The following is a 26,696-nucleotide window of genomic DNA, read 5'->3' as shown; positions in this document are numbered from 1 at the left end:
TTAGCACATATTTAGATCTTTTGACATATACTATGACTTAACTATAACTTTGCTGCTGTGAAATGTAAATTTCTCCACTACGAGACTAATAAAGGCAAATCCAATACAATCCAATACCGCCACCTATAGGTTAAATCCGTTTTTAAAGTTGACATTACGTATTTGTATATACAGTGATAGCTCGGTATACGAACCCCTTGGCTTACAAACTTTTCGGTTTATGAACGTTAAATTTATGAAAAAATTACCTTGGCATACAAACTTTACTTGGCATACAAACTTTTTTTGTTCACGGAGCTGCCTCAATGAGAGATGTGTCGTTCGCGAACGAGCCCGTTCTTCTAACAACAAAATGGCAGCCGACTGTTTTTGTCCTCTATTCCCCGCCCCCAGTCTTCGGTTAAAGCCACGTGATTGGTCAAGATCGTAGCAGCGAGGGTAGGTGGTTTAAACATGAAAGAGACAGGCAGACAACAGTGAGAGTTTCAACTTCGATAGTTCAAAGGCAGAGTGTAGACTGCAAGGTTAAAATATCCCATCAATCAGGCTCCACAAACAACCCGCACAAGCCATCTGTACACTTGATGCAAAAAGCTATCAACCCAGTGGATTTTTAACCTAAAATCCAGCCCTGTGATAGCACAACTTCTCTGTAAATGCACACCATTTTTAATCTTGTACGTTAAGGGAGTGCAGGGTGTTAAAGGAGATGTGGCGGGTGAAAACCTCTTAATTCAAGCTTTGCATCTGGGGCTTAACATACTGATGTGCTTGGCACTGCTGCATTCTACAAAGGGCGAAGGAGTTCAAGGAAAACATTCGTCCCAAGCCAGAAACGCTGCAGAAGATAAAAACCAGAATGGAAATCCATCAGGAGTCCAAATTTTAAAAGAATCAAAATTGGGTTTTATAATTAATGCTTTGCTGTAATTAATCCGCGCATACTTGTTATGTTCAAACAATGAATTTTCTATCTATTAGCTACCTACCTTGCTGGCAATATATTTGCTATCTATTAGCTAGCTACCTAGCTGGCAATATATTTGCTATCTATTAGCTAGCTACCTAGCTGGCTATCTATTTGCTATCCATTTGATATCTATTAGCTATCTGTCTGGCTAGCTAGCTATGTAGCTGGCTATTTATCAGCTATATTGCTATCTAGCTAGTTATCTAACTGTCTATCTGGCTATCGATTAGCTATCTGTTGGCTAGCTGGCTGGCTTTCTATCTATTCGAGTTACTTCCGGGTTGAGTGAACGCTGGCGCATGTGGCTGCTGCTTCTCACCCGCAGAAAAATGGATCCCTTGAGAGTTTTGAAAGGTGCTTAGAAATATATTATTATTATTATTATTATTATTAATAATAATAATAATAATATGTGACAAATTGTATTAAATAAAATCAGCTGCAACGAAATCTCAAACAACAAAGTCATCAGTATAGAAAGGTCCAAAGTAGCAAACAAAAGCATAAGTTAAACATGACAGGCTGAAACAAACAATGACTCAACATTGAATAGTTGTGCTGGGAGTCCATTTAACTAACGACTGATTAAAACGACCAACACCTGTGCAGCTGCAGGCGCGGCCCTAAAGTGCCACCTATTGGTCGCAAACCAAAACGTGATCCCCAAGTGAGCTTGGCGAAAAGTCGTCATTGCATCAGCATAGAGTGAAAGTTTTGTTGTGCTTGCCGGATGTGTTGTTTCATATCATACTTTTAAAAAAGTGTTTTAATAAATTCACGGTGATAATTAAACAAAGTTCTGATAACCGGTGACCTGTCCAGGGGATTTGGATTTTGATACAGACACTCCCCTACTTACGAACATTCGAGTTACAAACAACGGTACAGATGAACATTTTTGTAGTAACATAAGTAGTATTCTCACCAGTTGTACATGTACGTATCTTTATAAAGCATATATTTTATTAAATGTTTATTTTTCAGTACAAACCAATGAAGGTTACTTAAACAACCCTTAAACATACTTTTATACACATTAAACATACTTATATAAGCGTTAAACATACATTCCATACAAAATATAGCACTGAAGCAACTTACGAACAAATTCACCTTACGAAAAACCATTCGGAACGTATCTCGTTCGTAAGTTGGGGAGTGTCAGTATTTAACAATTTGAGCAAACTAGATGATGACCAAAATCCTAATATTGCACCATCTTCTGTAAAACCTTAAAGGACAACCGACATCACTTTTTTGTTTCCTAACTGACATCAGAAAAACGTTTTATAGCATCTAAATTACCCAAAACACGCAGTATGATGTTTTTAGTCAAATGCAAAACACCAATAAAAATGACTTATAGCGTGCTGAAACTGCAAAACATCGGAAGCCACGTGAATGGCCAGTTTCAGAAGCTCCCGTCCCCTTCTTCGTGACGTCACGCCAAGACGTCTTCGCTTGCTCGAGAATCAAAACAATGGCTTCAGATTCGGAGAATATGCTTTCTTGTTACTCATCCAGTTATGAATATGATTCAAATAGTTCTGAAGACGAAAGCATACATGTTTGCAATCGATTAAAGAATTTATTCCGTGTCATTTTGAGGTATCGGAGATTTCCCAGATTTCCGTGTCATTTTGAGGGGGGATTTTACAAATTATGGACACAACTTGTCCGGAGGCGTCGGTTGTCCTTTAAAGTATTGACTGAATTCCCATTATAGCATTGAAGCAACTTACGAACAAATTCACTTAACAAACAACCGTTCGGAACATATTTCGTTCGTAAGTTGGGGAGCGTCAGTATTTAACAATTTGAGTAAACTAGATGATGACCAAAATTCTTATATGCACCTTCGAGTTTTGATTGAATTTTCATTTTCTCGATAACAAACGACACAGAACACTTCATGACCACAAGTAAATTTAGCTAGTTAACATTTGGAGTGAAAACAATGCGTGGGCCCACAGCAGTGTTCATTTTGTATGAAATGTTTCTCCTCTGTAACCGAGCTAGCCTGAGGTACACCCGCTGTCACTGTACCTTTTCCTGTACATCTGGTTAAATAAATGGGTTACCCGACTCTTGTGGTCACAGTCGGAAATCGAATGTTTGGAAACTGTTGCGAAGCCACATGCTTGAATGTCATTGTGTTTTTTCCACCGCCCACCCCCCTTTTTTCCCATTCATCCTTTCTCTGTAAACTCTACGTGTCGCGATATTTAAATGCTTTTATGCGCCACGGAGTCGCAGTGATATAAAACATATGACTTTTTTTGACAGATTCCTGCTTCGATTTTTATGGCTGTCAACAATCGCCAACGAAAAGAACAAAACCCTCACAGTTTTTTTATAATGCTTTCATGCTCCAATAATGATAACCCGTAACCTGATAAACAAGCTGGCCTATCCACTGTCAATGCCGCTGTCCCCGAAAGGCTTCACATCAAGTTACATGATAAAAACAGACTGAAGTAGCTGGCTATCTATTAGCTATCTATCAGCTAGCTAGCCTCCTATCTTTAAGTTACTTCCGGTTTGAGTGAACGCTGGCGCGTATATGTCCCCGAAAGGCTTCACATCAAGTAATGTGATGAAAATAGAGTAAAATAGCAGGCTATCTATTAGCTAGCTAGCTTCCTATCTATGAGTTACTTCCAGGTTGAGTGAACGCTGGCGCGTACATGTCCCCGAAAGGCTTCACATCAAGTAATGTGATGAAAATAGAGTAAAATAGCAGGCTATCTATTAGCTAGCTAGCTTCCTATCTATGAGTTACTTCCAGGTTGAGTGAACGTTGGCGCGTATATGTCCCCGAAAGGCTTCACATCAAGTAATGTGATGAAAATAGAGTAAAATAGCAGGCTATCTATTAGCTAGCTAGCTTCCTATCTATGAGTTACTTCCAGGTTGAGTGAACGCTGGCGCGTACATGTCCCCGGTAGGTTTCACATCAAGTTACATGATAAAAACAGACAAAAATAGCTGGCTATCTATTAGCTATCTATCAGCTAGCTAGCTAGTTAGCTTCCTATTTATTAGTTACTTCCGGTTTGAGTGAACGCTGGCGCGTATATGTCCCCAAAAGGCTTCACATCAAGTAATGTGATGAAAACAGACTAAAATAGCTGGCTACGTATTAGCTATCTATCAGCTAGCTAACGAGCTTCGTATCTATTTGAGTTACTTCCGGGTGGAGTGAACGCTGGCACGTATATGTCCCCGAAAGGCTAAACATCAAGTTATGTGATGAAAACTTGAGTAAAATAGCAGTCTCTCTATTAGCTAGCTAGCTAGCTTTCTATCTATTTGAGGTACTTCTGGGTTGAGTGAACGCTGCCGCCGCTCACCCGCAGAAAAACATATCCTGGGACTGTAAAGTGACCTTGAGAGTCTTATATATGAAATGTATTATGATGATAAATTTTAAATTGATTGCAGAGCTGCAGACGAGCCGGTCACGTAAAGCCTTCTACCTTCCAGTGAATCTGTCTAATGGTCACTTTTCATTGCCCGACCTCAATCAAAACGTCAGTCTTTTGTGGCGGCTTTGGTTCATGCCAGCTTTTAAACTGCCCTGTTTGTCTTTCTTTGTCCCGATGTGTAGCTCGCTGTGTGTTGGGTCAGATTAACAAATGTTAAGGCCGGTGGCAAACTGAATGACAGCATTAACCAGAGAACAATGGTAGTGTGGAACAAAGGCCTTTCACGACCTGTCTGTCTGCATGTTGTGTTGATGTCATCCTTTGACTCAGGGTGTTGCCGCCCCATCTCTGTCACGCTGGACACTCGGATGGATGACATCACCAAATGACACACATCCCGCTCTTTATTCTGCTTTTTTTTAATTCTTGGATTGGATTGGATTAATCTTTTTCAGTCTCTCAATTGAGAAGTTTACTTTCACAGAGGCAAAGTTATGGAAGGAAAAGGAAAGGAAAGGAAGAAGTAGAAAAACAAAATACAGGAGCGGCTGGAAAGAACAAAAACACAAAATAATATGACAACACAAAGACACGGTCATTCTTAAGCAGCGTCTTTGTTGTGTGAAGCATTTCGAGATGAAAGAGCAAAGGATCAAAGAGTCATTTTCACCAGTGGATCAGGGACGTCATGGTGGAATGTGCACGTCTGCTACAAGCTAACAGTTGAAAGCAACACTAAACTGTAGCATGCATTAATAATAATACATTTCATTTATAAGCGCCTTTCACAACTCTCAAGGTCACTTTAGAGTCGCAGTATAGGTTTTTCTGTGGGTGAGCAGCGGCAGCCACATGCGCCAGCGTTCACTCAACCCGGAAGTAACTCAAATAGATAGAAAGTTATTTAGCTAGATAATAGATAGCCAATAAATACCCAGTTAGATAGCCAGATAACTAGCTAGCCAGCCAGCCAGATAGCTAATAGAAAGAGATTGTCTCACATTTCCTTTCCCATGTAAATCTGCTTCAATTCCAAGCCACGACAGTTCCACATACGCATCACATACTCAGTCTACTTTTTTCTGATCACAGGCTCATCAAGCCATGCATCCATCTAGCCGCAGACTGTCCAAAAGCACTGACCTTAAGTCAAATGGCACTGACATTACTCCCAAATCAAAAACAGTGCTGGCATATTCATGACGCCGAAAAGGCGCAACCGCTCAGCAGAGTGTCCTCCATTAGCTTTCATGTGATGTCTGCTTCTGTATTGCCACAAAAAATTAAATAAAAAGACTCGGATAACGGGTAAACAAATTTGGGGGGTTTTGTAACGTCAGCGACTTTAAAGGACAACCGACGTCACTTTTTTGTTTCTTAACTGACATCAGAAAAACGTTTTATAGCATCTAAAATACCCAAAACACGCAGTACGATATTTTTATTCAAATGCAAAACACTAATAAAAATGATGAAGTGTCCAAAATCTGCAAAAAATTGGGCTGCGAATTGGGCATTTTCAGAAATTCCCGCCCCCAGTTCGTGACGTCACGCCAAGACGTCTTGCATTGCTGGAGAATCAAAACAATTGCTTCAGATTCGTAGAATATGCTTTCTTGTTACACATCCAGTTCTGAATATGACTGAAATAGTTCTGAAGAGGAAAGCATACATGTTTGCGATTGATTAAAGAAGTCCTTCCGTGTCATTTTGAGGCATCTGGACTGCAATGTATCGTCCCAGAAGAGGCAGAAAAATTGGCAACCAGCTCCCGTGAGGAATGAATCAGCCCGTTTCCACAGGCTGACAAATTCCCTCCATGGAGCTTGGACGCCCTCCTCTGGTGGCTCTTGGGTGCAACACGTGGTCCCCATACCAAACAAGTACAGCAAAATACATTGACGTGATGGAAGGACCGCTACAATGCGTCTTTTTTTTCGGTCAGGGGCGTTCCTTCAGTGACGTCACATACGGACTCGTCACCAGCTCAAAAACAAGACTTCCTGAATATTCAGCGCGAGTCTTAAAACGTAAAATATAGCCATATACGGTGGAATCTTATTAAAATACGCTCAGTAGAAATCATTTGAAGCCATTTTACAAATTATGGACAGAACTTTTCCGGAGACGTCGGTTGTCCTTTAATAATAATACATTTCATTTATGAGAGCCTTTCAAAACTCTCAAGGTCACTTTACAGTTTTTCTGTGGGTGAACAGCGGCAGCCACATGCGCCAGCGTTCACTCAACTCGGAAGTAACTCAAAAAGATAGAAAGTGAGCTAGGTAGCTAATAGATAGCTAATAGACAGCCAGCTAGAGAGCCATATAGCCAATAGATAGCTAGGAGATAGAAATGTTGAAAAGCACCATTGATCTCTAGTAGTAGAAATGTAACCACTGCCCCCCCACCACCACCACCGCCACTTGTGGTATACATGACTAGTAAACTATTCTTTAGATGTGAATTCAGTGGACTGACATTTGAACGCAACCTTCACGGGAGTCCCTCTTGGGATCGGTCCCACGATTCGAACATAGACATACAGCAGGTGACCCCCCCCTCCCTGTCTTCTTTCCTAGAAACAGTTGCTATTTACACACCATTTACAACGGCTGCACGGGGGGGGTGTCATTGTTATTTATATTTAATGTATAATGCCAATCACAGGGAAAAAATAAACAATCATTAACACTCAACTTCCCACCGATTGAACCTTTATGATCTTTAGATGACAAATTAGCATGTTCTCAACATTTTGTCGCTTGTTGTTTTAAATAACGCAACCACGCCGTGTTATGTATGCAGTCTCAGTTGATGATGTCACAAGGCTTTGTCAACAATGCGATGTTAAACAAAGGATCATCTTTCATATCTTGTACTCAAGCTATCGAGGTCATCTGAACGTCTGAAGACGTCTGAAATGTGCACGGCTCACGTGAGGTATGCCATCGGTGCGTGACGACTATTATATATTGTATTGTCTCACTTCATGTAGACTGTGCAGTCATATGGAAATCTATTGAATGCTGAGTGTTTCTTGGGTGTGATGGCATCACCTATTTAACAACGCAAGAAAACTAGAACCGCAATCGTCAGGTGAGCAAATCAACAACAAAAACAATATCAAGAACAATCTTAACAACAACACTCTAATAATAATAACAACAACAATAATAATAATAATAATAATACATTTCTAAGCGCCTTTCAAAACTCTCAAGGGATCAGTTTTTCTGCGGGTGAGAAGCAGCGGTCACATGCGACAGCGTTCACTCAACCCGGAAGTAACTCAAATAGATAGAAAGCCAGCCAGCTAGCCAACAGATAGCTAATAGATAGCCAGCTAGACAGTTAGCTAACTTGCTAGATAGCATAATAATAATAATAATAATAATAATAATAATAATAATAATAATAATAATAATGACAATACTACGACTTCTACTACTACTACTAATAATAATACCATAATAATAATAATATTAACAAAAACAACAACAACAATAATAATAATACCACTACCACAACTACTACCACAACTACCACCAATACTAATACTAATACTAATACTAATACTAATACTAATACTAATACGACATAACGAGTCCTGGGAATGGGATTACCCATTTCTCCTAATCTTATCGCGTTATTGTGTGGCAATGTGCATGAAAGGGTTAAAATTGATAAACAGCTAGACCCAAGTACAAACTACGGGATACCGTACGACCCCCTCAGCGTTCTCTTTTGTGGTATTAGATATCAACAGACATCATATAAAATGCTCAAATTCATCTAAATGTGTGTGTTTGTGTGCAATAATTCTTCTATTGCAGGATAAGGTTACAATTATAATTGGCCCGCCACCCCAGGCAGAATGACAATATTTGCTATTCTCGACATCATCATCTCATGCGCCGCCGAAGATGAAAGCGTCACGTCAAGATAGTGAGTGCACCCATGGCCCATACCAATGACCGGGGGCTGCGTTCACACACAATAATTCCACACGTGCAATTGAGCACGTTTGGATGCTTTGATGGTCGGCTGTACAATATTTACTGGTTGCTAGGTAACCGCAGGGATGATGCATCTTTAGGGGATGGGACATGCCAACGTGATTGAATAATACCAAGAAGGTCAGCGCAGCTCAGAGGTAAATAGGTTGGCCATTAGTTCAGAGATGGACATTTTACGGTAAGGCGAAGTGGGGGTTTTGTTGGCGTGTCACCCAACGGTTTGAACGCCCATCTGCCTTCACGTTTTGTAAGCGACGTCGAGAGGAATGCCAAAGGGGATAGTCTTGAGACGTGGAAGGTTTGAGTTTGAGGAGGAACAGATAAATCCACTCACGGTTGTTATATAACTGGCGAAAGAAGAATAATGAGGTCCTCAAAAAATATGTGATTGATTTCAGTTTAACCATTTGAATCAATAATCTACCCTAATGGCTTTGAGGAACAGGTGGAATTTTGTTATTTGACAATGCGATCCTATTTTGAATAATAATAATATTAATAATAATAATAATAATAATAATAATAATAATAATACATTTCATTTCGAAGCGCCTTTCAAAAAGGTCACTTTACAGTCACAGGATCAATTTTTCTGAGGGTGAGCAGCGGCAGCCACACGCGCCAGCGTTCACTCAACCCGGAATAACAAATGGATAGAAAGTTAGCTAGCTTGCTAATAAATAACTAATAGAGAGATAGCTCGCTAGTTAGATAGCGAATAGATAGTAAATTGATAGCTCGCTAGGTAGCCAGCTAGCTAATTAGGTAGCGAATAGATAGCAAATAGATAACAAATAGATAGCTAGCGTGGTAGCCACCTAGCTAGTTAGATAGTGATGCCATTCACTATCTAACTGCCAGCAAATAGATAGCTAGTTAAGTAGCCAGCTAGTTAGTTCAATAGCAAATAGATAGCAAATAGATAGCTCGCTAGGTAGCCAGCAAGCTAGTTAAATAACGAATAGATATCAAATAGACAACAAATTGATACCTAGGTAAGTAGCCAACTAGCTAGTTAGATAGCGAATATATAGCAAATAGATAACAAATAGATAGCAAGCTAGGTAGCCAGCTAGCTAGTTAGATCGCAAATAGCTAGTTAAGTAGCCAGCTAGCTAGTTAGATAGCGTATAGATAGCAAAAAGAAAGCTTTTTTTTGAACATTTCACACAAGTTTTCGATGGTGTCGATTTTTCATATTTGTTACACTGCAAAAACAATTCTTTGTTTCATTTGGATTTAGAGGGTCCAAGTGTTTCCCTCATGAAATTTTACAGCAAGGGTGTCAAACTCATTTTTGCCGCATGCCACATAGTAATTACAGATTGCTCTCGGGGTCCGTTATGAATTTGGGGAAGCCATTACAATATTTAATCCCCTCCATATATTACATGTAGAGCGCACAACAAATGAATGAATAACTAGTTTTCAAATTTAAAGTGAAGAATAATGACTGTTATTGTGGTTTACATGGGACAATTTGAAATTTTGGTTCGGACTTTAGCAAGCATCATGGAATTTCACGTGTTTGGTTTGTTTTTGTGGGCCGAATAAAATGATGTGGCGGGCCAGATAGTTTACATTAAAGGAGTGTAAAAAATGTTCAATTTCCAGATTCCAGAATTTGTGAAATCACTTGAAATGACTTCTACTGAGCGTATTTTACAAATATTCCACGGCATATGGCTATATTTTATGTTTTAAGACTCGCGCTAAATATTCAGTAAGTCTTGTTTTCGAGTTGGTGACAATGCCTGACGTCACGTCACGTCTGGAACGCCCCTGACCGAGAAAGCGACACACAATGCATTTTGGGTACTTTGTTTGGCCTGAAAACTTCGTGTGGATCCGTGTTGATGGCGAAATTAGAAGGAAAACACATAAATAATACGATGGTAAATCATTGTGTGTTGCACCAAGACTACTATTTCATAATAGTTTGCCATGTCCAACGGAGCTTGGGCGCCATCTTGTGCATTTTCTGGGATGCTACATTGGAGTCCTGACGGCTCGAATTGATTTGGGAGGACTTCTTTAATCGATTGCAAACATTTATGCTTTCCTCTTCAGAACTATTTGAATCATATTCATAACCGAATGACTAACAAGAAAGCATCTTATCCGAATCTGAAGCCTTTGTTTTGATTCTAGAGCAAGGCAAGACGTCCTGGGGTGACGTTACAAACAAGGGCGCGGGATCTTCTGAAACTCTGCATCTCCAAGGTCATTTTGAAGCAGTTTTGGGACACTAAGTCATTTTTATTGGTGTTGTGCATTTGACTAAAAATATCAGCCTGCTTGTTTTGGGTATTTTAGATGCTATAAAATGTTTTTCTGATGTCAGTTAGGAAACAAAAAAATGGTGTCGGTTGTCCTTTAAATGACAATTCTGACTATACAACCTGAGACAAATTTCACCCATTTCGCCAACCAGGATGGCGAATAGCAAGAAACTAAGGCGGCACACAGCGACAGGCTGCCGAACGTTTGGCAGTCGGCACTGCCTTGCGTTTAGTGCATAGGCTGTTGGGGTTTCGGTCGCCCCATCTGGGCCTCATACATCCCCACCTCAAGCATTGATGTCATGCTTCACTCCATAGGAGGGAGCATTACAAGTAAGAGGCCATTCCGTTCCATAAAATATAAAGAAAAGACTTAAAAAACATCAAAACGAGGACAGAACAAAATTTTGAGTTAATTTGCCCGTTCTCGACCTTGCCTCACATTCCCACATGCACTGAATGTGACATTAAGTCTGTACCTTGTCAAAGTCAGGAAGTGGTTTGTGTCTGTCTTCTGGGCCAGCAAAAAAAAAAAAAAAAAAACGTCATCTGTCACATTTTCCACGCTTCCGAAAAAAAATCATAAAGCGAACCACTTGACAGTATTTTACGTGATTTGTCATGATCTCATATTGGTGGGATCTCAAAACATACAGAACATCATGATACAGAAAGCCACATTCACTCAGATTTTCCGCTGGCTGACATTTCTGTGAGCTCAGTGTGGTTCGAGCGCTTGCAAAAGTTAAAAAAGAAGAAAGAAGAAAAAAAAAAAACGGCGGGCAAAATCTCAATGAAAATGAATCATGAATGACTTCCAACATCTCCCTCCCCCACTCGTTGCATAATTGTAGATCCATTGAACTACAGTCTCACGCTTTGCAAGATGGTGGTGGTGGTGGTCGACCCCAAAAAGCAAACAGAAGGGAGGACCAGGGTATTTGATAAATGGTAGGGAATAAAGTCAGCAGGAACAAAATCTCCAACAACAAAGCCATCAGACAAACTAGTCCAAAGTAGCAATTAAAACCATCAGTCAAACTTGACAAGACGAAACAAATCTGACAGGAAACAAAACAATGACCCGACACTAACTGGTCGTGCCGGGAGTCCTTTTAACTGCCATTGATTAAAACGACCAAAACCTGTGCAGCTGAAGCTAGGGCCCTACAGTGCCTCCTGTTGGTTGCAAACCAAAACGTGACATACAGTGATACCTTCGTTTACGAACTTAATTGGTTCCCAGAAAGTGTGTGTAAGGTGAAAAGTGTCTTCCAAACATTAATTTCCCATAGGAAACCATTAAAAATTAGAATAATCCATTTCCAGGTCCCATAAAACATAATTTTCTACTAAATAAGCCTTAAAACTACACAAAATATACCTTTTTATGTATAATAAATGTGCTATTGTATTGTAATGAAAGAAATAAACTGTACAGTATAATAAAGTCGCTTTATTTACCTTTGTGATGGTCGTTGATGTAGTTGCCTTTTGATGATATCTGAGTGAAGTTGCCGTGCTTTCTCGACGATAATACCCTCACTCACTGTCCCCTGCTAGCTGCTTTTCATTAATCCAAATCAACAGAAGTTTTCAACCTCTTCTATTGCCTGAGACCTATAGCTTAGACAACACAGAAAAACCCTTAGCCACATGTAGCAATGGTCGACTTAGCATACTGGTACACTAAGTCACACAAACGCACACCTCGTTCGTGTTTCTCGATGATCTCCTTCTTCTGCTCAACCGTAATTTTGTTTTGTGTCCTCTTCGGCTGAACACGAGCCTGTGGTGGGATCTTTTTCAAATGTATCCTTGATAACAAACCACGTATACACTCAGAGGAAGGGTGTGTGGAAAAATCGTCCAGCAGCCACGGTGGCGCTGTTCGGCCGTGTGGTTTGGTGTTCTTCCGCCAAAAAATAGTCCGCCAGCCATTGTGGCGCTCCATGTGTTTCCCGAAAACTAGTTCATATGCCAAGATTATATTCTCGCAAATTTAATGTTCGTAAGGTGAAAAGTGTGTTAGCTAAATCGTTCGTAAGCCGAGGTATCACGATATTAACATGATTTTACACCATTTTTTTCTCCTCCAACCTAAGCATTTGAAACATAAAATAGTTTACACAGGAAAATAATAGTTTCACTACCTCATCAACAACCAACACCAAAATGCAATCTTTTTTTCTTTGTGCCCCGTCTTCTTGCGTCTTAAGTGACCTAATACCATCAATGGCTTTGTTTCTAAACTACGTGGTTGAGTGACAGACAATACGGTCTTATATTTTCTGTTTAACGTAAGCTTTAGCAAAACCAGTCGCACAGGCAGAACTGGGTGAATTTACATAACAGCTCGGCCATCATCCGAACATCTTGTTTCAAAATCGCTACTATAGGGCCACGAAACACATCAAACATTTACTGGTGTCTTCTTTAACCAGGCTGATTATCAAATGCGTGTTTCTTGCCTGATACAGCTGGACCAATATAACAAGTGTTTCAAAAAAAAGCACAAAGGCTACAGAGAGGTGAGGTCATAGTTATATCCTACCTTATTTTGAAGGGGAAAAACTGGTAGTTTGTATATGACCTATTTTTGTAACCCCACTCCTGGAACTTATCTGATAGACCTCATATGTTTATAATCACTCAACCAGCCCTGTACGTAAAGAAAAAAGAAAACATTAGTTTCCAAAGCATTTCAACACCATTTGAAATGGGAAGAATTGGCAATGCAATCGGAATAGGCTTGTCAATTTCTAAATAAGTCCACGGCACACTAATAATAGCAATGGTAATAAATTCCCGGCATTGTTTCGGGTTGCAGCCGAGTATAAAAAGAGAGCTCAGTCTATATTTAGGATTTAAAACCAGAAAGTCCCAGCATGCAATCGTTCGTATTTGACAACATAGTCATTCAGATGGACTCGGGCTGAATAACATGTCTGCCAATAACATCAGATTAGTAACGTTGTTATTAATGTTGGTGTACGATCACTCCAAGGCCTTATAAGTTTTTTGTCAGTTACGCCATGGGGCAAAACTGTTTTACAGTGGTCATTTTGGATCAGATTGAAAACAATTGTTCGCCACGACTACACTGCTAATGCCACTAGTTGACCATCACCAATATGAAATTCATAACTAGTTCAGTACAGACCACTCGCGGACCGTCAAGGCCTGCAAAGCCTTCTCTGCTGGCCTATAAATATCTCAATCACAGACTGATGTTAATTATACGGTAAAGTCTCGTTATATCGATATTCTCGGGAGTCGGAAAAAATATCGATATAACCGGACTGTCGATATATCCGATCCTGCGGCATGTAAATTTTCTCCTTGCGTTCATAGAAATAGTATCGTAATAAGCAGTACTATCGATATAACCGATATAACGAGACTTTACTGTATTTTGTCCATGAACTCTTATTAAATCATTACAAATTGTCTTTTAACTTCCTTTCATTGCTTTCATTACATTTCAAACTCTTACTTTAACCAATCAGATTTCGAGTTGGCAACCCAAAAGAGGTACCGGGACTTTCTTGCAGGACAAATTGTATTAAATAAAGACAGTAGGAACAAAATCGCAAACAACAAAGTTATCAGAAAAAAGGTTCAAAGTAGAAAACAAAACCATGAGTAAACATGACAGGACGAGACAAACCTGACAGGGTGAAATAAACAATGAAACTGAATGTTCGTGGCGGGAGTCCTTTTAACTGCCACGGATTAAAACGACCAACACCCATGCAGCTTCAGGAGTGGCCCTAAAATGCCACCCCTGGGTCGCAAACCGAAACGTTGCAGAGAGTCACTAGCCAATCATAGTTTGCAAAAACTTTTCTTATGACTAGCCGCTAGTGAAAAGAGCATACTGGCCAGAGCTAGCGCACTGTATCAGTAGCAAGCTCCATAAGCAAATATATTGTGTTGATTTAATAGCGGTTTTGTCAACCAAAAATGGCTGAAGGAGGAGACTAAATGGATTTGGTTGCAGATTTACTGTTCAAGCCATTTTGAAGAAAAGGCGGACACCGTTAAGAAAGGTTGGACAGTTATTTCCTGGCTAACGGTAGCCTCTAGTGGACAATTTTTACAGTCACAGCAGTGAATTGATTCAGGTAGAGCACTACTGAAGGCCCAGCTATGAAGTGCATGGCTTGCCACTGGTGTAGACAAACCTTTTTTTGCACCAGATTAGAATGTGGAAAATTGACACAATCTCTTCTTCAAAAATAAACACATATATGTTAGGCAACATAGTAACTTGTTTTATTATAATTTAAGTAGCATACTGCAGTTTACTTTCCAATACAACATTTTAACTAAAAATAAATTACTCTGAACTGTGGGAAAATCAGGCATTTTCACGCATACAAAATGGACAGATACAGTTAAAAAGAATTCCAGCACCCAGCACCCACAGAATATTGCTAGCTATCTACCTACCTATTTAGCAGGTTATCTAGCTAGCTGGCTATCTACTAGCTAAGTAGCTGGCTATCTATTAGCTATCGGCTAGCTAGCTAGTTAGTTAGCTTTCTACCGACTTGAGTAACTTCCGGGTTGAGTAAACGCTGGCGCGTGTGGCTGCCGCTGCTCACCCACAGAAAAACTGATCCTGTGCCTGAAAAGTGACCTTGAGAGTTTTGAAAGGCGCTTAGAAATTAAATTATTATTATTACTATTATTATTATTATTACTGTTAAAAAACGTTTAAAGGCCTCATGGCAACTAAACATTTTCAAGCGCACTTCCCTTTTTAACGAGGTACTTGATCGCAGCGGTAGTCGCGTTCTCCACATTGACGCGCGGCAAGTGAAAGCACCGCACGTCCATTTTTTTTTCCTTGAACATGTTCGCTGATTGGCTGACCGTGACATCATCGCTGCGCGTGTATGCTGCTGGAGGCAGTTTGAAGCCTTGGTTTTAAAGCGGCAGACCCACTCGCCTCCACCCCTCATGCCTCCTCCCCTTCTGGCCCAGAACCAGACGTCCCGACTAAGGCCCCTCCTATTGCAGGGCGGGACCTCACTGTATCCAAAAGATGCATTTAATATTTATGAAGACGCGTCAGTCGTGCAGCGCGACAACTGGAGGCTGGCAGACTTCCTTCGACATTATTTCTGGGTAACGGGGGTAAAAGTAACCCCGAAAAATGTTGCTGATTAGTCGGGCGGGGAGTCGCTGAATGGAGGCAGTCCTGTCATCGAGCGGACATAGTGAATTACTGCACCCCCGACAGCAACGCACACACCGGTAAGAAGAAATCGAACGCAAGTTTGTCAATTTACAAGTTGATGGAATGACCGCGTGGATTTAACGGTCCTACTTCCACGCAGCAGTCTCGCATGTGGTTTTTAAAGAGTTTTAAGTGTCACGCAAGCGTTTTGGGCATGCCGAATTCTATTATTTTGATTTCTCATTACAGCGGACGATGCTTAAATGCTCATGTCGGTGTAAATGTCACGTTATATTCACAGCACGTCCTCATGGCGAGTTTTGTCTTTGAATTTGTTCATGAATGATTTCTATTTGCTGGGATGGAGGATGACAGCGGCAGGCGGAGTGCACGCATGAGCGCATGCATGCGAGCAAGCGAGCATCCATGGCGGTGGTCCTTACATAACGACCCGGGATGACAGGCGCTATAAACGCTTGCATTTGGAAGGAATTTAACGCCCATTTTGACATTTCTTCACTTATGGGAGAGCTCAAACTGCAGCGTTGCGGTCTTTTCTGGTGTTATCTTGCCAAAAGTAAAGGCTTGGGTTTAAGACATAACCGAATTGGGGATCTTAAAAAAGTGCATTAGGCTCCCATGAGTTGGATTCAAATTGAATGAGCTCAAAGTGATCTACTTGAAAGACTGGGCTGTGTGTTCTTGTGATTATTGTGGGTGTTTCCACTTGTAATATTTGACCTCAGAGGGGTGCTGCCGTTGATCACACAGGATCACATGCTGATTCGGCTGTGCAAATGCACACTTTGTTGAACAGAGCGAGGCCTTGAATTTTTTTTTCCTCCTATCCACCGTCAGAGCGGCGTGTTGAGTTCTCCGTAGACGTCCAGCCTTCGGCCTCCCCATGCCTCCATCTCCCCTCGACGACAGAATTGTGGTGGCGCTGCCAAGGCCGATCCGACCTCAGGAACTCCGACTGCGACTGGACACCAGCTACCTGGACTCCATCGCTTCCAGCTGCAGCGACAATACGGTCCGGAGCGCCACTGTGGTGAAGATTCGGGCGACGGCCAACCTTGTGACGTATATGCCCTCATCCAAGGGTTCCACGCGCTCTTTGTCGTGTGGATGCAGCAGTGCCAGCTGCTGCTCGGTGACCACCTATGAGAAGGACAGCCCCAGCCTGAACCACGGTCAGGTGAGCGCCAGCAGCCCCAACCTCAGCTATGCCGGACCCCCGATGCTGGGCAACCGCGAAGCGCTAAGCGCCTGCGGCCTCGCCCCGGGCGCACCCAAGGCGCACCCGTCCGCCGCCGTGAGACTCATCCACCCCAATGAGCTGGCTAAGCGCATGACCTGCTGCCCCATGGGGCACCCCGTCGGGCCCGTGCCGGTCATCATCGACTGCCGGGCCTTCACGGAGTACAACAAGAGCCACATCCGGGGGGCGGTGCACATCAACTGCTCGGACAAGATCAGCCGGCGGAGGCTGCAGCAGGGAAAGATCACCGTGCTGGACCTCATCTCCTGCCGGGAGGGCAAAGACTCCTTTAAGGGCATTTTCTCCAAAGACATCGTGGTGTACGACGACAACACCGCCGACCCGAACAGGACGGCGCCCTCGCAGCCTCTCCACGTGGTCCTGGAGTCGCTGAGGAGGGAGGGCAAAGAGCCCATCGTTCTAAGAGGTGAGGGAATTGGTGGAGGCGGGGCAACCTGGGACGGGCCGCGTACAGGGGGGCGGACAGGGGGCAGTTCCCAGCATATGAAGCGATACTAAGTGCAATTTAATGGACCTTACGTCTCTGTATGCTCTCAGTCGTACAGGATTGGTCCATCGATGAGAAGGTTTCTTCAGCCGTCATCCGTACTTCTTGAAGGTGGCGAACGTTTCCCTTCTTATCTAAGAGGCTTCGTCAGCTAACTAAAATTTGCTGGTAGTTTTGGCCCTATATATATATCAGATAAACACTGGCAAATATTAGTGCATCCAAAAGATAGGCTGCCAAATGAAAAACAAAGTAATGTAGTTTATTCAATACATTGTAAAAATGAAAATTGTAACGAGCAATACATTTGAGAGACTAAACAAATTCTCCCAAAAAAAGTCTTTATCAACGTCGCAGGGATAATACTTGTAGGCCGCAATCTATGTTACATATGCACCTAAAAGCTAGCAACCACTCATTTGACTACCGCGAGGTTAAAATCTTAGAGAAAGAAAATAATTGGTTTGAAAGGGGAGTAAAGGAAGCTATTTTCATAAAACAGCAAAATCCTTCATTAAATCGCCATGGTGGGGAGAGGTTTAATTTGGATCATTCTTACAACTAACGTCTTAGACCACATAGGCTTAGTTATGCTGATGAGTTGATACAAGAGCAAATGGGGCAATCAGGCCAGTCGCAGACCCCATAATCAGACAGGACAATAGAAGTAGGAATCAGGACAATAGAAGTAATCAGTGTAGCCTCAGGGAATACAGCAGCAGGACAGTAGGGACACACACACACACACACACACACACACACACACACACACACACACACACACACACACACACACACACACACACACACACACACACACACACACACACACACACATATATATATATATATATATATATAGGGTCAAAACTACCAGCAAATTTCAGTTCGCTGACGAAGCCTCTTGGATAAGAAGCAAAACGTCCAACACCTTCAAAGACTTACAGATGACGGCTGAAGAAACCTTCTCATTGATTCATGGGCCTTAGTTTAACTCTGGGACCATTAAATCATTCTCGACGTCCGAGAGCAATGAGCGGTTTGGCAGCACTCGAGCGCCAATATCAAACTGAGACGAAGCCACGAGAGGTTGCGTAATCCTGTTGCGCCATTTTGTGTAAAGCCCCATTAAACTTTGACCTTTTAGCGCTTTTGATCAGCTCACCGCCGCCTGCAGGGAAAATGGCTCATTTTAATCGTGCGGAACGGCGCGACGTCAAATGAGTTTGTGAGTGGTGTGGCATGCAAATGCCCTCAACACCGGAACTGCTTTCATGGCTGGATATGGGCACTAAGGGGGGAGGGGTATTCAAAAGAACCACTAAGACTGTGGTATCACGACGCTATTGTAGGTTGTTCGGCCCTAATTATCAGTTGACGTTTGTTGACATTAAAGACAGCAAAGAGGTTTGGGGGGGGGGGGGGTGATATTGGGGGGGTGGATGACAACCATAAAGTAACTCGCCACCTGCACAGGCACCAAAAGAGGAAGTCGGAAAGCTGTGCAATGACCTCACATTAAATCATGCATTAATTATTGCTATGTGAACAATATGTGCGTGTGTGTGTGTTTGTGTGTTTCCACACGACTCAACGCTGTTACAGGTGACAGGTGCAAACCGGTTATATATGGGGCAAAAGTTCAGCAGCGGCCGTCATAAAAATGGAGTCTGGATTAGCCGTTGTCACTCAGCTATGGTGGCAAAATTGCCCCTTCCCTAAAATACGCTCGAAGCTTTGGGTGAACATATAAAAATAGGGTGTGGAATTAGCTGTAATTAACGTATTCATTGCAATTCCCGAATTGATTCGGGAATTGAAAAGTGTGACATAGAGCGCCATTCACAAATGTTTTTTGTTGTTGTTGTGGTGCCGATAATGCGTTGGCCAGACCTTTGGCAATGTTTTTCCCTTCCACGAGGGGGCCGTATTTGCCTTTTCTCCATGTTAGCGCTTTGGTAACGCTTCAGCTGTTATTAAAGCGCAATATAAATCAATATGTATTGTATTGTGTACAGCCACCTTCATTTCAAGCTCAGATAAATCCGGACCCATATGACTTAGAATTTAACTCTTTTTTTCTGATGAAAGAAGAGGGTCTAATGTTTCTTACACTGTCTTGAATGTTTATGTAGTCCTAAAACTCAATATTCAGTGGGTCCTGCAATTTGAGTGAAAATGACAAAAACCCTGGCACTGGCGTGGACATATTTTTGCACATCGTCTGGCAGTGAATGAGTTAAGAAAGAAAAGAAGAGACAGAAAAGTGTCACGAGTTGCAAGGTGGTGGGTGGGGGTGGACCCCAAAAATGCAGGCAGGAGTGAGGAGCACAGAGTATTTGACAAACTGTACTAAATAACGTCAGGTGGAACGAAATCTCAAACATCAGTCATCAGAATAGAAAGGTCCAAAGTAGCAAACAAAACCGTGAGTAAAACACGACAAGAGAGAAACCAACCTGAAAAGCTGAAACAAACAATGACCCGGTACCGAATGGTTGTGCCGTGAGTCCTTTTAACTACCACTGATTAAAACGACCAACACCCATGCAGCTGCAGGCGGGGCCCAACAGTGCCACCCTTTGGTCGCAAACCAAAACGTGACAAGGAGATCCCCAAGCGAGCTCGGCGAAAAGTCGTCATTGCATCAGCAGAGTTCAAAAGTCTCGTTGTGCACGCCAGATGTGTTGTTTTGTATCGTACTTAAAAAAAAGTGATTTAATTCATTCACTGCCAGACCTGAAAAAATGTGTCCACTCCACTGCCAGGGTTTTTGTTATTGTCACTTGAATTCTAGGACTCACAGAATACTGAGTTTTAGGACTGCATAAACATTCAACTCGCGGTAAGAAACCTTAGACTCTCTTCTTTCATCAGAAAAAAAGTTAATTCCTAAACTATATGGGTCTGGAGTTATCTGAGCTTGAAATGAGGGCAGCTGTCCAAAATGCAATGTAACATTGTTCCAGCTTCAGCCGTGGTCAAAGCGCTATATAAACCAAAGCGCTAACATAGAAAAAAAGAAACTGCTGCCCCCTTGTGGAAAGGAAAAGAACATTGCAGGAGGCCATAGCAGCTCTTTATTGGCACCCAAACAAGAAAAAACAAAACCAGAACACATTCGGGAATGGCACTCTACGTCATATTTTCAATTCCCGAATAAATTTGTGAATGGCAATGAATGAGTTCATAAGTTCACGGTGAGATGTAAACAAAGTTCTTCTAACCGGTGATCCGTTTGCGGGATTTTGATTTCAACGCTTATGTTTTAAAGGAGGCCTTAGCTGCTTCAGACAGAGCTACGAGAACCTGTGCGACCACTCGCTGCACCTCCACCAAAGCCCGGACTCGGGCGCTTTGGCAAACCTCTCGGGGGCGCTACCTCACATCCTGCCCTCCACTCCGGATATCGAGAACGCCGACGTGACGCCCGTGCTGCCCTTCCTCTACTTGGGTAACGAACGCGATGCTCAGGACATCCACTTGCTGCAACACTTGAACGTGGGCTACATCCTCAACGTCACCACTCACCTGCCCCTTTTCCATTACGACGCCGGCCTGTTTGTCTACAAGCGCCTGCCTGCCACCGACAGCAACAAGCAGAACCTTCGTCAGTACTTCGAGGAGGCGTTTGAATTCATCGGTAAGAAGACGTCGACACGAATCCAAATTGTGCTAGATATTAACTCATTCGCTGCCATTCCCGAATTTATTTGGGAATTAAAAATATGACGTAGAACACCATTCACAAATGTGTTCAGGTTTTTCATGCGGGTGTGCCAATAGAGCGCTTGTCAGACCTCTGGCAATGTTTTTGCCCTTCTACAAGGGGGCAGAATTTCCCTTCTGTCAATGTTAGCGCTTTGTTCCAGTTTCATAAACCAATATATATGGATTTTATTGTATTTTGTAGAGCTGCCCCTATTTCAAGCTCAGATAACTCTAGACCCATATAACTTAGGAATTAACTTTATCTGATGAAAGAAGAGATTCTACGTTTTCTTAAGCTGTATCAAATATTTCTTTCTATCTATTTGAGTTACTTCCGGATTGAGGGAACGCTGGCGCGTGTGGCTGCCGCTGCTAACCCACAAAAAAACTTATCATGTGACTGTAAAGTAGCTATCTATTAGCTAGCTTTCTATCTATTTGAGTTACCTCCGGGTTGAGTGAACGCTTTCACGGGTGGCTGCCGCTGCTAACCCACAAAAAAACTTAGCCTGTGACTGTAAAGTAGCTATGTATTCGCCAGCTAGCTGGCTTTCTATCTATTTGAGTTACTTCCAGAATGAGCGAACGCTAGCGCGTGTGGCTGCTGCTGTTTGCACACAGAAAAACTTATCCTGTGACTGTAACGTAGCCATCTGTTAGCTAGCTTTCTATCTATTTTAGTTACTTCCGGGTTGAGTGAATGCTGGGGCGTGTGGCTGCCGCTGTTAGCCCACCAAAAAACTTATCATGTGACTGTAAAGTAGCTATTAGCTAGCTTGCTAGCTTTCTATCTATTTGAGTTACCTCCGGGTTGAGTGAACGCTTTCACGGGTGGCTGCCGCTGCTAACCCACAAAAAAACTTAGCCTGTGACTGTAAAGTAGCTATGTATTAGCCAGCTAGCTGGATTTCTATCTATTTGAGTTACTTCCAGAATGAGCGAACGCTGGCGTGTGTGGCTCCCGCTGTTAACCCACAGAAAAACTTATCCTGTGACTGTAACGTAGCTATCCATTAGCTAGCTAGCTTTCTATCTATGTGAGTTACTTCCGGGTTGAGTGAACGCTAGCGCGTGTGGCTGCCGCTGTTAGCACACAGAAAAACGTATCCTGTGACTGTAACGTAGCCATCTATTAGCTAGCTCTCTATCTATTTTAGTTACTTCCGGGTTGAGTGAATGCTGGGGCGTGTGGCTGCCGCTGTTAGCCCACAGAAAAACGTATCCTGTGACTGTAAAGTAGCTATATATTAGCTAGCTAGCTTTCTATCTATTTGAGTTACTTCCGGGTTGAGTGAATGCTGGCACGTGTGGCTGCCGCTGCTAACCCACAAAAAAAAACCTATCCTGTGACAGTAAAATAGCTATGTATTAGTTAGCAAGCTAGCTTTCCATCTATTTGAGTTACTTCCGGGTTGAGTGAACGCTGGCGCGTGTAGCTGCCGCTGCTAACCAACAAAAAACTCATCATGTGACTGTAAAATGACCTTGAGAGTTTTGAAAGGCGCTTAGAAATGTATATGTATATGTATTATTTATTTACCGGTCGTACTAAAACTCAATATTCTGTGGGTTCTGCAATTTGAGTGACAATGACAAAAACCCTGGCATTGGAGTGGACACATTTTTACACGTCTGGCAGTGAATGAGTTAAGCTATGAATTTTCTGTTCGGGGCTTACAATCAATTATTTTTTTTTGTTCGTTTTTCAGAGGAAGCGCACCAAGCCGGTCTGGGCCTTCTGATTCACTGCCAGGCCGGCGTGTCTCGCTCGGCTACCATCGTCATCGCCTACTTGATGAAACACACCTGGATGACCATGACGGACGCCTACAAGTTTGTCAAAACCAGGAGGCCCATCATCTCCCCCAACCTTAACTTCATGGGCCAGCTGCTGGAGTTCGAGGAAGACCTCAACAACGGAATCACGCCACGGATCCTCACGCCAAAACTCGCCGGCGTGGAGACCATCGTCTGAAGCGTTTAAAATTTGGTCGCCGGTATGGAACGTGAGTAAGGCGCTATTTTGAATTTGATTTTTTACTTGACTCTCCCCTTGCCACCAAGTTCATCTCGGACTCTACGGAGCACTGAAACCGCACGTCAGCAAAAGCCGTGGGATGAGAAATGCCCCCTCACAAAAAAAAAAATCTCCAGACTGTTTGAACCTGGCTGACCTCCTGGAGGAGAGCACGAGTTGAGATGTTGAGACAGAGCGAGAGAGAAAACGTCTCTCACTTGGAAACGTTCCATATGGGCCTGCAGGGGAGCAATCGCGAAACAGGAGAAGTCCACACTTGACGCTTCGGGCGCACATATTGGTCGGGGGGGCTAACGCTGTTGCCAGTCATTTAAAAATAATTTAAAAAAAATAAACAGTTGAAGACATGTCTGGTGTGCTAACGTTCTATTTTTATACAGCGGTGACCATGACAAGGCCTCTACGGCTTACTGTGCAATAATTTCTGAATGCAATGTAATCTTGATATTCTATGTGTGTGTGCATATGTTGGGAAAACAAATGTTTCCAACTCTTTGATGATTATTGCTGTCATGCCATTCATGTCGTCTATTAATGTGGCAAGCAAATTTATGAAATTGGTCCAATAATCCCTGTGGCGGGCCGTGGATTTCGTGGCTAGGCCTTCAGTGGTGCTACTTCTGAATTAATCCAGACTGACAAAAACTGTGGTGTCATTTGTTCTTGAAAATTCTGCTGAAAATGGCTTTAACAGTAAATCTCCGACCAAATGCATTTCTTCTCCTTCAGCCATTTTGGATTGATAAAACTGCTATTATTTCAACACAACAATATATTTGCTTTTGCAGCGCGCTACAGATACAGTAAGATAGCTCTGGCCAGTATGCATATGTGATACTATGATTGACTAGTGACTAGCCAATCATGTGACTAGCCAATCATAATTTGCGAAATCTCCAACGTTGCCAGAGCCTTCGAGCAGACCTTGGGTTGCCAACTCGAACTCTGATTGGTTATAGCAACCGTTTCATCTACTTTGATTTTCATGCTCAGAACCTGCAGAAAGGATTGTGAAAGCGTCCAGGGGAAAAGTAGCGCAACAGGGGAAAAGTAGTGAAAGGAAGCTGAAAGACAATTTGGAATTACTTAAAATAATTTAAGGACAAAATATAATTAATTTATAATTAATTAGTCTGTGATTCAGATAATTTTAGACCAGCACAGAAGGCCTTGCATGCCCTGACGGCCCGCCACTGAATAATCCATTGTCATGCCCATCCATAAGAGTTACAGGGACACTTTTTCGCACTGGTTCTCAACTGTTGTCACCCCGGAAACGTCATTGTTTCTTAGTGATAATCTAAACCTAAAACAGGGCTACGGGTGATACTTTGAGACGAAGCAACGGCAGAGCGAGCGTTTCTGCCTGGCGTAGGCAAAATGCGGCTTTCTCGCGCTGTTTCGAGTGCCTCGTTCAAATGCCTTAACTCTGGCGTCAACGCCGGACCAGCGCGCAGAAAACGTTTGATTTATTTTATTTAAAAAATGTACGAGCCTAAATGATTTATCGGCAGGCGGGTTGGGAGTTGGATCGGAGCACGGTGAGAATCCGATTTGATGCAAAAACTGTACTTGGAAAAGAGGATAGCTCCAAAGTTACATAGGCAATCTTGATTTTGCAATTTTGACAACAAAGGTGCTTTTTTTCCCACACATTATAGGAAGACATTTTGAGGCATTTTGCCACCCACAAGTTTTTTTGAAGTGCGGTCTCGGTTATTAACTCATTCACTGCCATTCCCAAATTTCTTTGGTAATTAAAAAGCATGACGCAGAGCACCATTTCCGAATTTGTTTGGGTTTTGTTTTTTTTTTTTTTGCTTGGGAGGGGGTGGAAATCAAGCTACGGTCAGACCTCTGGCAATATGTTTTTCCTCCCATGAGGGGGCAGCATTTGCCTTTTGTACACATTTCCATTGCAGAAAACTGTAGAGCCAAATTAAATCGACATAAACTGTTTTTTTTCTGATAAAAGCGATTTGTTACAGCTACAGCTGTTGTTAAAGCGTGATATAAATCATTCTGTATGTATTGCATTTTGTACAGCCGCCCCATTTCAAGCTCACATAACTCCAGACCCATATAACTTAGGAATTAACTCTTTTTTTCTGATGAAAGAAGAGGGTCTAAGGTTTCTTACGCTGCATTAAACATTTATGTAGTCCTAATACTCAATATTCTGTGGGTGCTGCAATTTGAGTGAAAATGACAAAAACCCTGGCACTGGAGTGGACATATTTTTGCACATCATCTGGCAGTGAATGAGTTAAAAAAATGTGGTCAGTCTATGCTAGATGTGTCTATATATATATATATATATATATATATATATATATATAAATATGCGTCCTAAGGGAGGGAAAGGACTATGAATTCAACTTGATGCTAAATAGTTTAAAAACAATATGCCCACGTCAAAAGTTGACCCCCTTTTTTTCCTTTATTATTTACTGTCTTGTTTAGGTCATTTCCGCACATGGTGATGGAAAGAAACTTTTAAATAGGGAGACTTAATAGGGAAAATACTAAACACACTGACACAATCCTCAACAACAACTAAAACAAATATACAACCCGCCCGCCTCAAACAGCGCTACAAAAATGTATTCAACAACCTGTCACTCAAAATAACAATGCATGACGATTCAAAAAAACATTCAACCATTAAAATATATATTTTTTGTCCGTGTGTGTCATAAATGATTACAGAAGCATAAAAATAAGTGTTTGGTAAGCACTTTTTGTATAGGCTTGCAAAAAAAATGTCAGAAATACTTTGTACAATGTCAAGAAGAAGGAGTAAGTTCCATATTTTCCTGGTGAAAAATTCACGCTATGCAAATGGAAAAACCTTGCAGGTCATTTGTACAAAGTCGTCTAAGAGATGCATTTAACTTCAGTGATTATCATAAAAAAAATAATACAAGAGCTTGCCACTTGAGCCAATGTTATTTACGAGAAATGTATGCTTTTGTTTTGCGGCACATGGCTTCTATTTTATTATTATTTTTGCTTTTGGGTTATGCACTGATCTATGTGACAATGTAAACGTCGTGTACATTGCAGCTAGCTATCTGCTTGAAGCGACAAAGCATGCCATTAGCTCCTGCTGTGTTGTGAGGGACTCGCGCGGTCCTTCTGGTGCTGTCTTTTATCTTGCAATGTTTTTTTTTTTCTTTTTCAAAGCAATTTAAAAAAGTATTTTCATGTCCATAGTTTGCTTTTTATATCACTGCCTCACAACAGTATCATGTAAACCACAGGTGTGAAAGTCAAGGCCCGTGGGCCAAA

At 42.0% G+C, this 26,696-nt stretch overlaps 1 protein-coding gene across 1 annotated transcript; it reads left to right on the top strand.

Moving 5' to 3' along the window:
- Positions 1–15,772: 15,772 nt before the first annotated feature.
- Positions 15,773–25,701, top strand: dusp10 (dual specificity phosphatase 10). Its single transcript, XM_089022582.1, has 4 exons — positions 15,773–15,964; positions 16,746–17,575; positions 20,931–21,299; positions 23,077–25,701. The coding sequence occupies exons 2-4, from the start codon at positions 16,792–16,794 to the stop codon at positions 23,340–23,342; spliced, it is 1,419 nt and encodes a 472-aa protein (XP_088878708.1). The 5' UTR covers positions 15,773–15,964; positions 16,746–16,791; the 3' UTR covers positions 23,343–25,701.
- The last annotated feature ends 995 nt before the right edge of the window (positions 25,702–26,696 follow it).

This window comes from Hippocampus bargibanti, linkage group LG19 (genome assembly GCF_051943395.1).
Source record: "Hippocampus bargibanti isolate YZ-2025 linkage group LG19, ASM5194339v1, whole genome shotgun sequence".
NCBI classification, from domain to species: Eukaryota; Metazoa; Chordata; class Actinopteri; order Syngnathiformes; family Syngnathidae; genus Hippocampus; species Hippocampus bargibanti.
The sequence above is the reverse complement of the archived record's forward strand: the minus strand, read 5'-3'. Positions and strand labels throughout refer to the sequence as shown.

What these genes read in the sequence shown, in the direction of transcription:
- dusp10 (XM_089022582.1), top strand. Translation starts at nt 16,792, where the DNA reads ATGCCTCCATCTCCCCTCGACGACAGAATTGTGGTGGCGCTGCCAAGG. An exon ending in AGAGCCCATCGTTCTAAGAG is followed by an intron (nt 17,576 to 20,930) that starts GTGAGGGAATTG and finishes TATGTTTTAAAG; the next exon opens with GAGGCCTTAGCTGCTTCAGA. An exon ending in GGAGGCGTTTGAATTCATCG is followed by an intron (nt 21,300 to 23,076) that starts GTAAGAAGACGT and finishes TTCGTTTTTCAG; the next exon opens with AGGAAGCGCACCAAGCCGGT.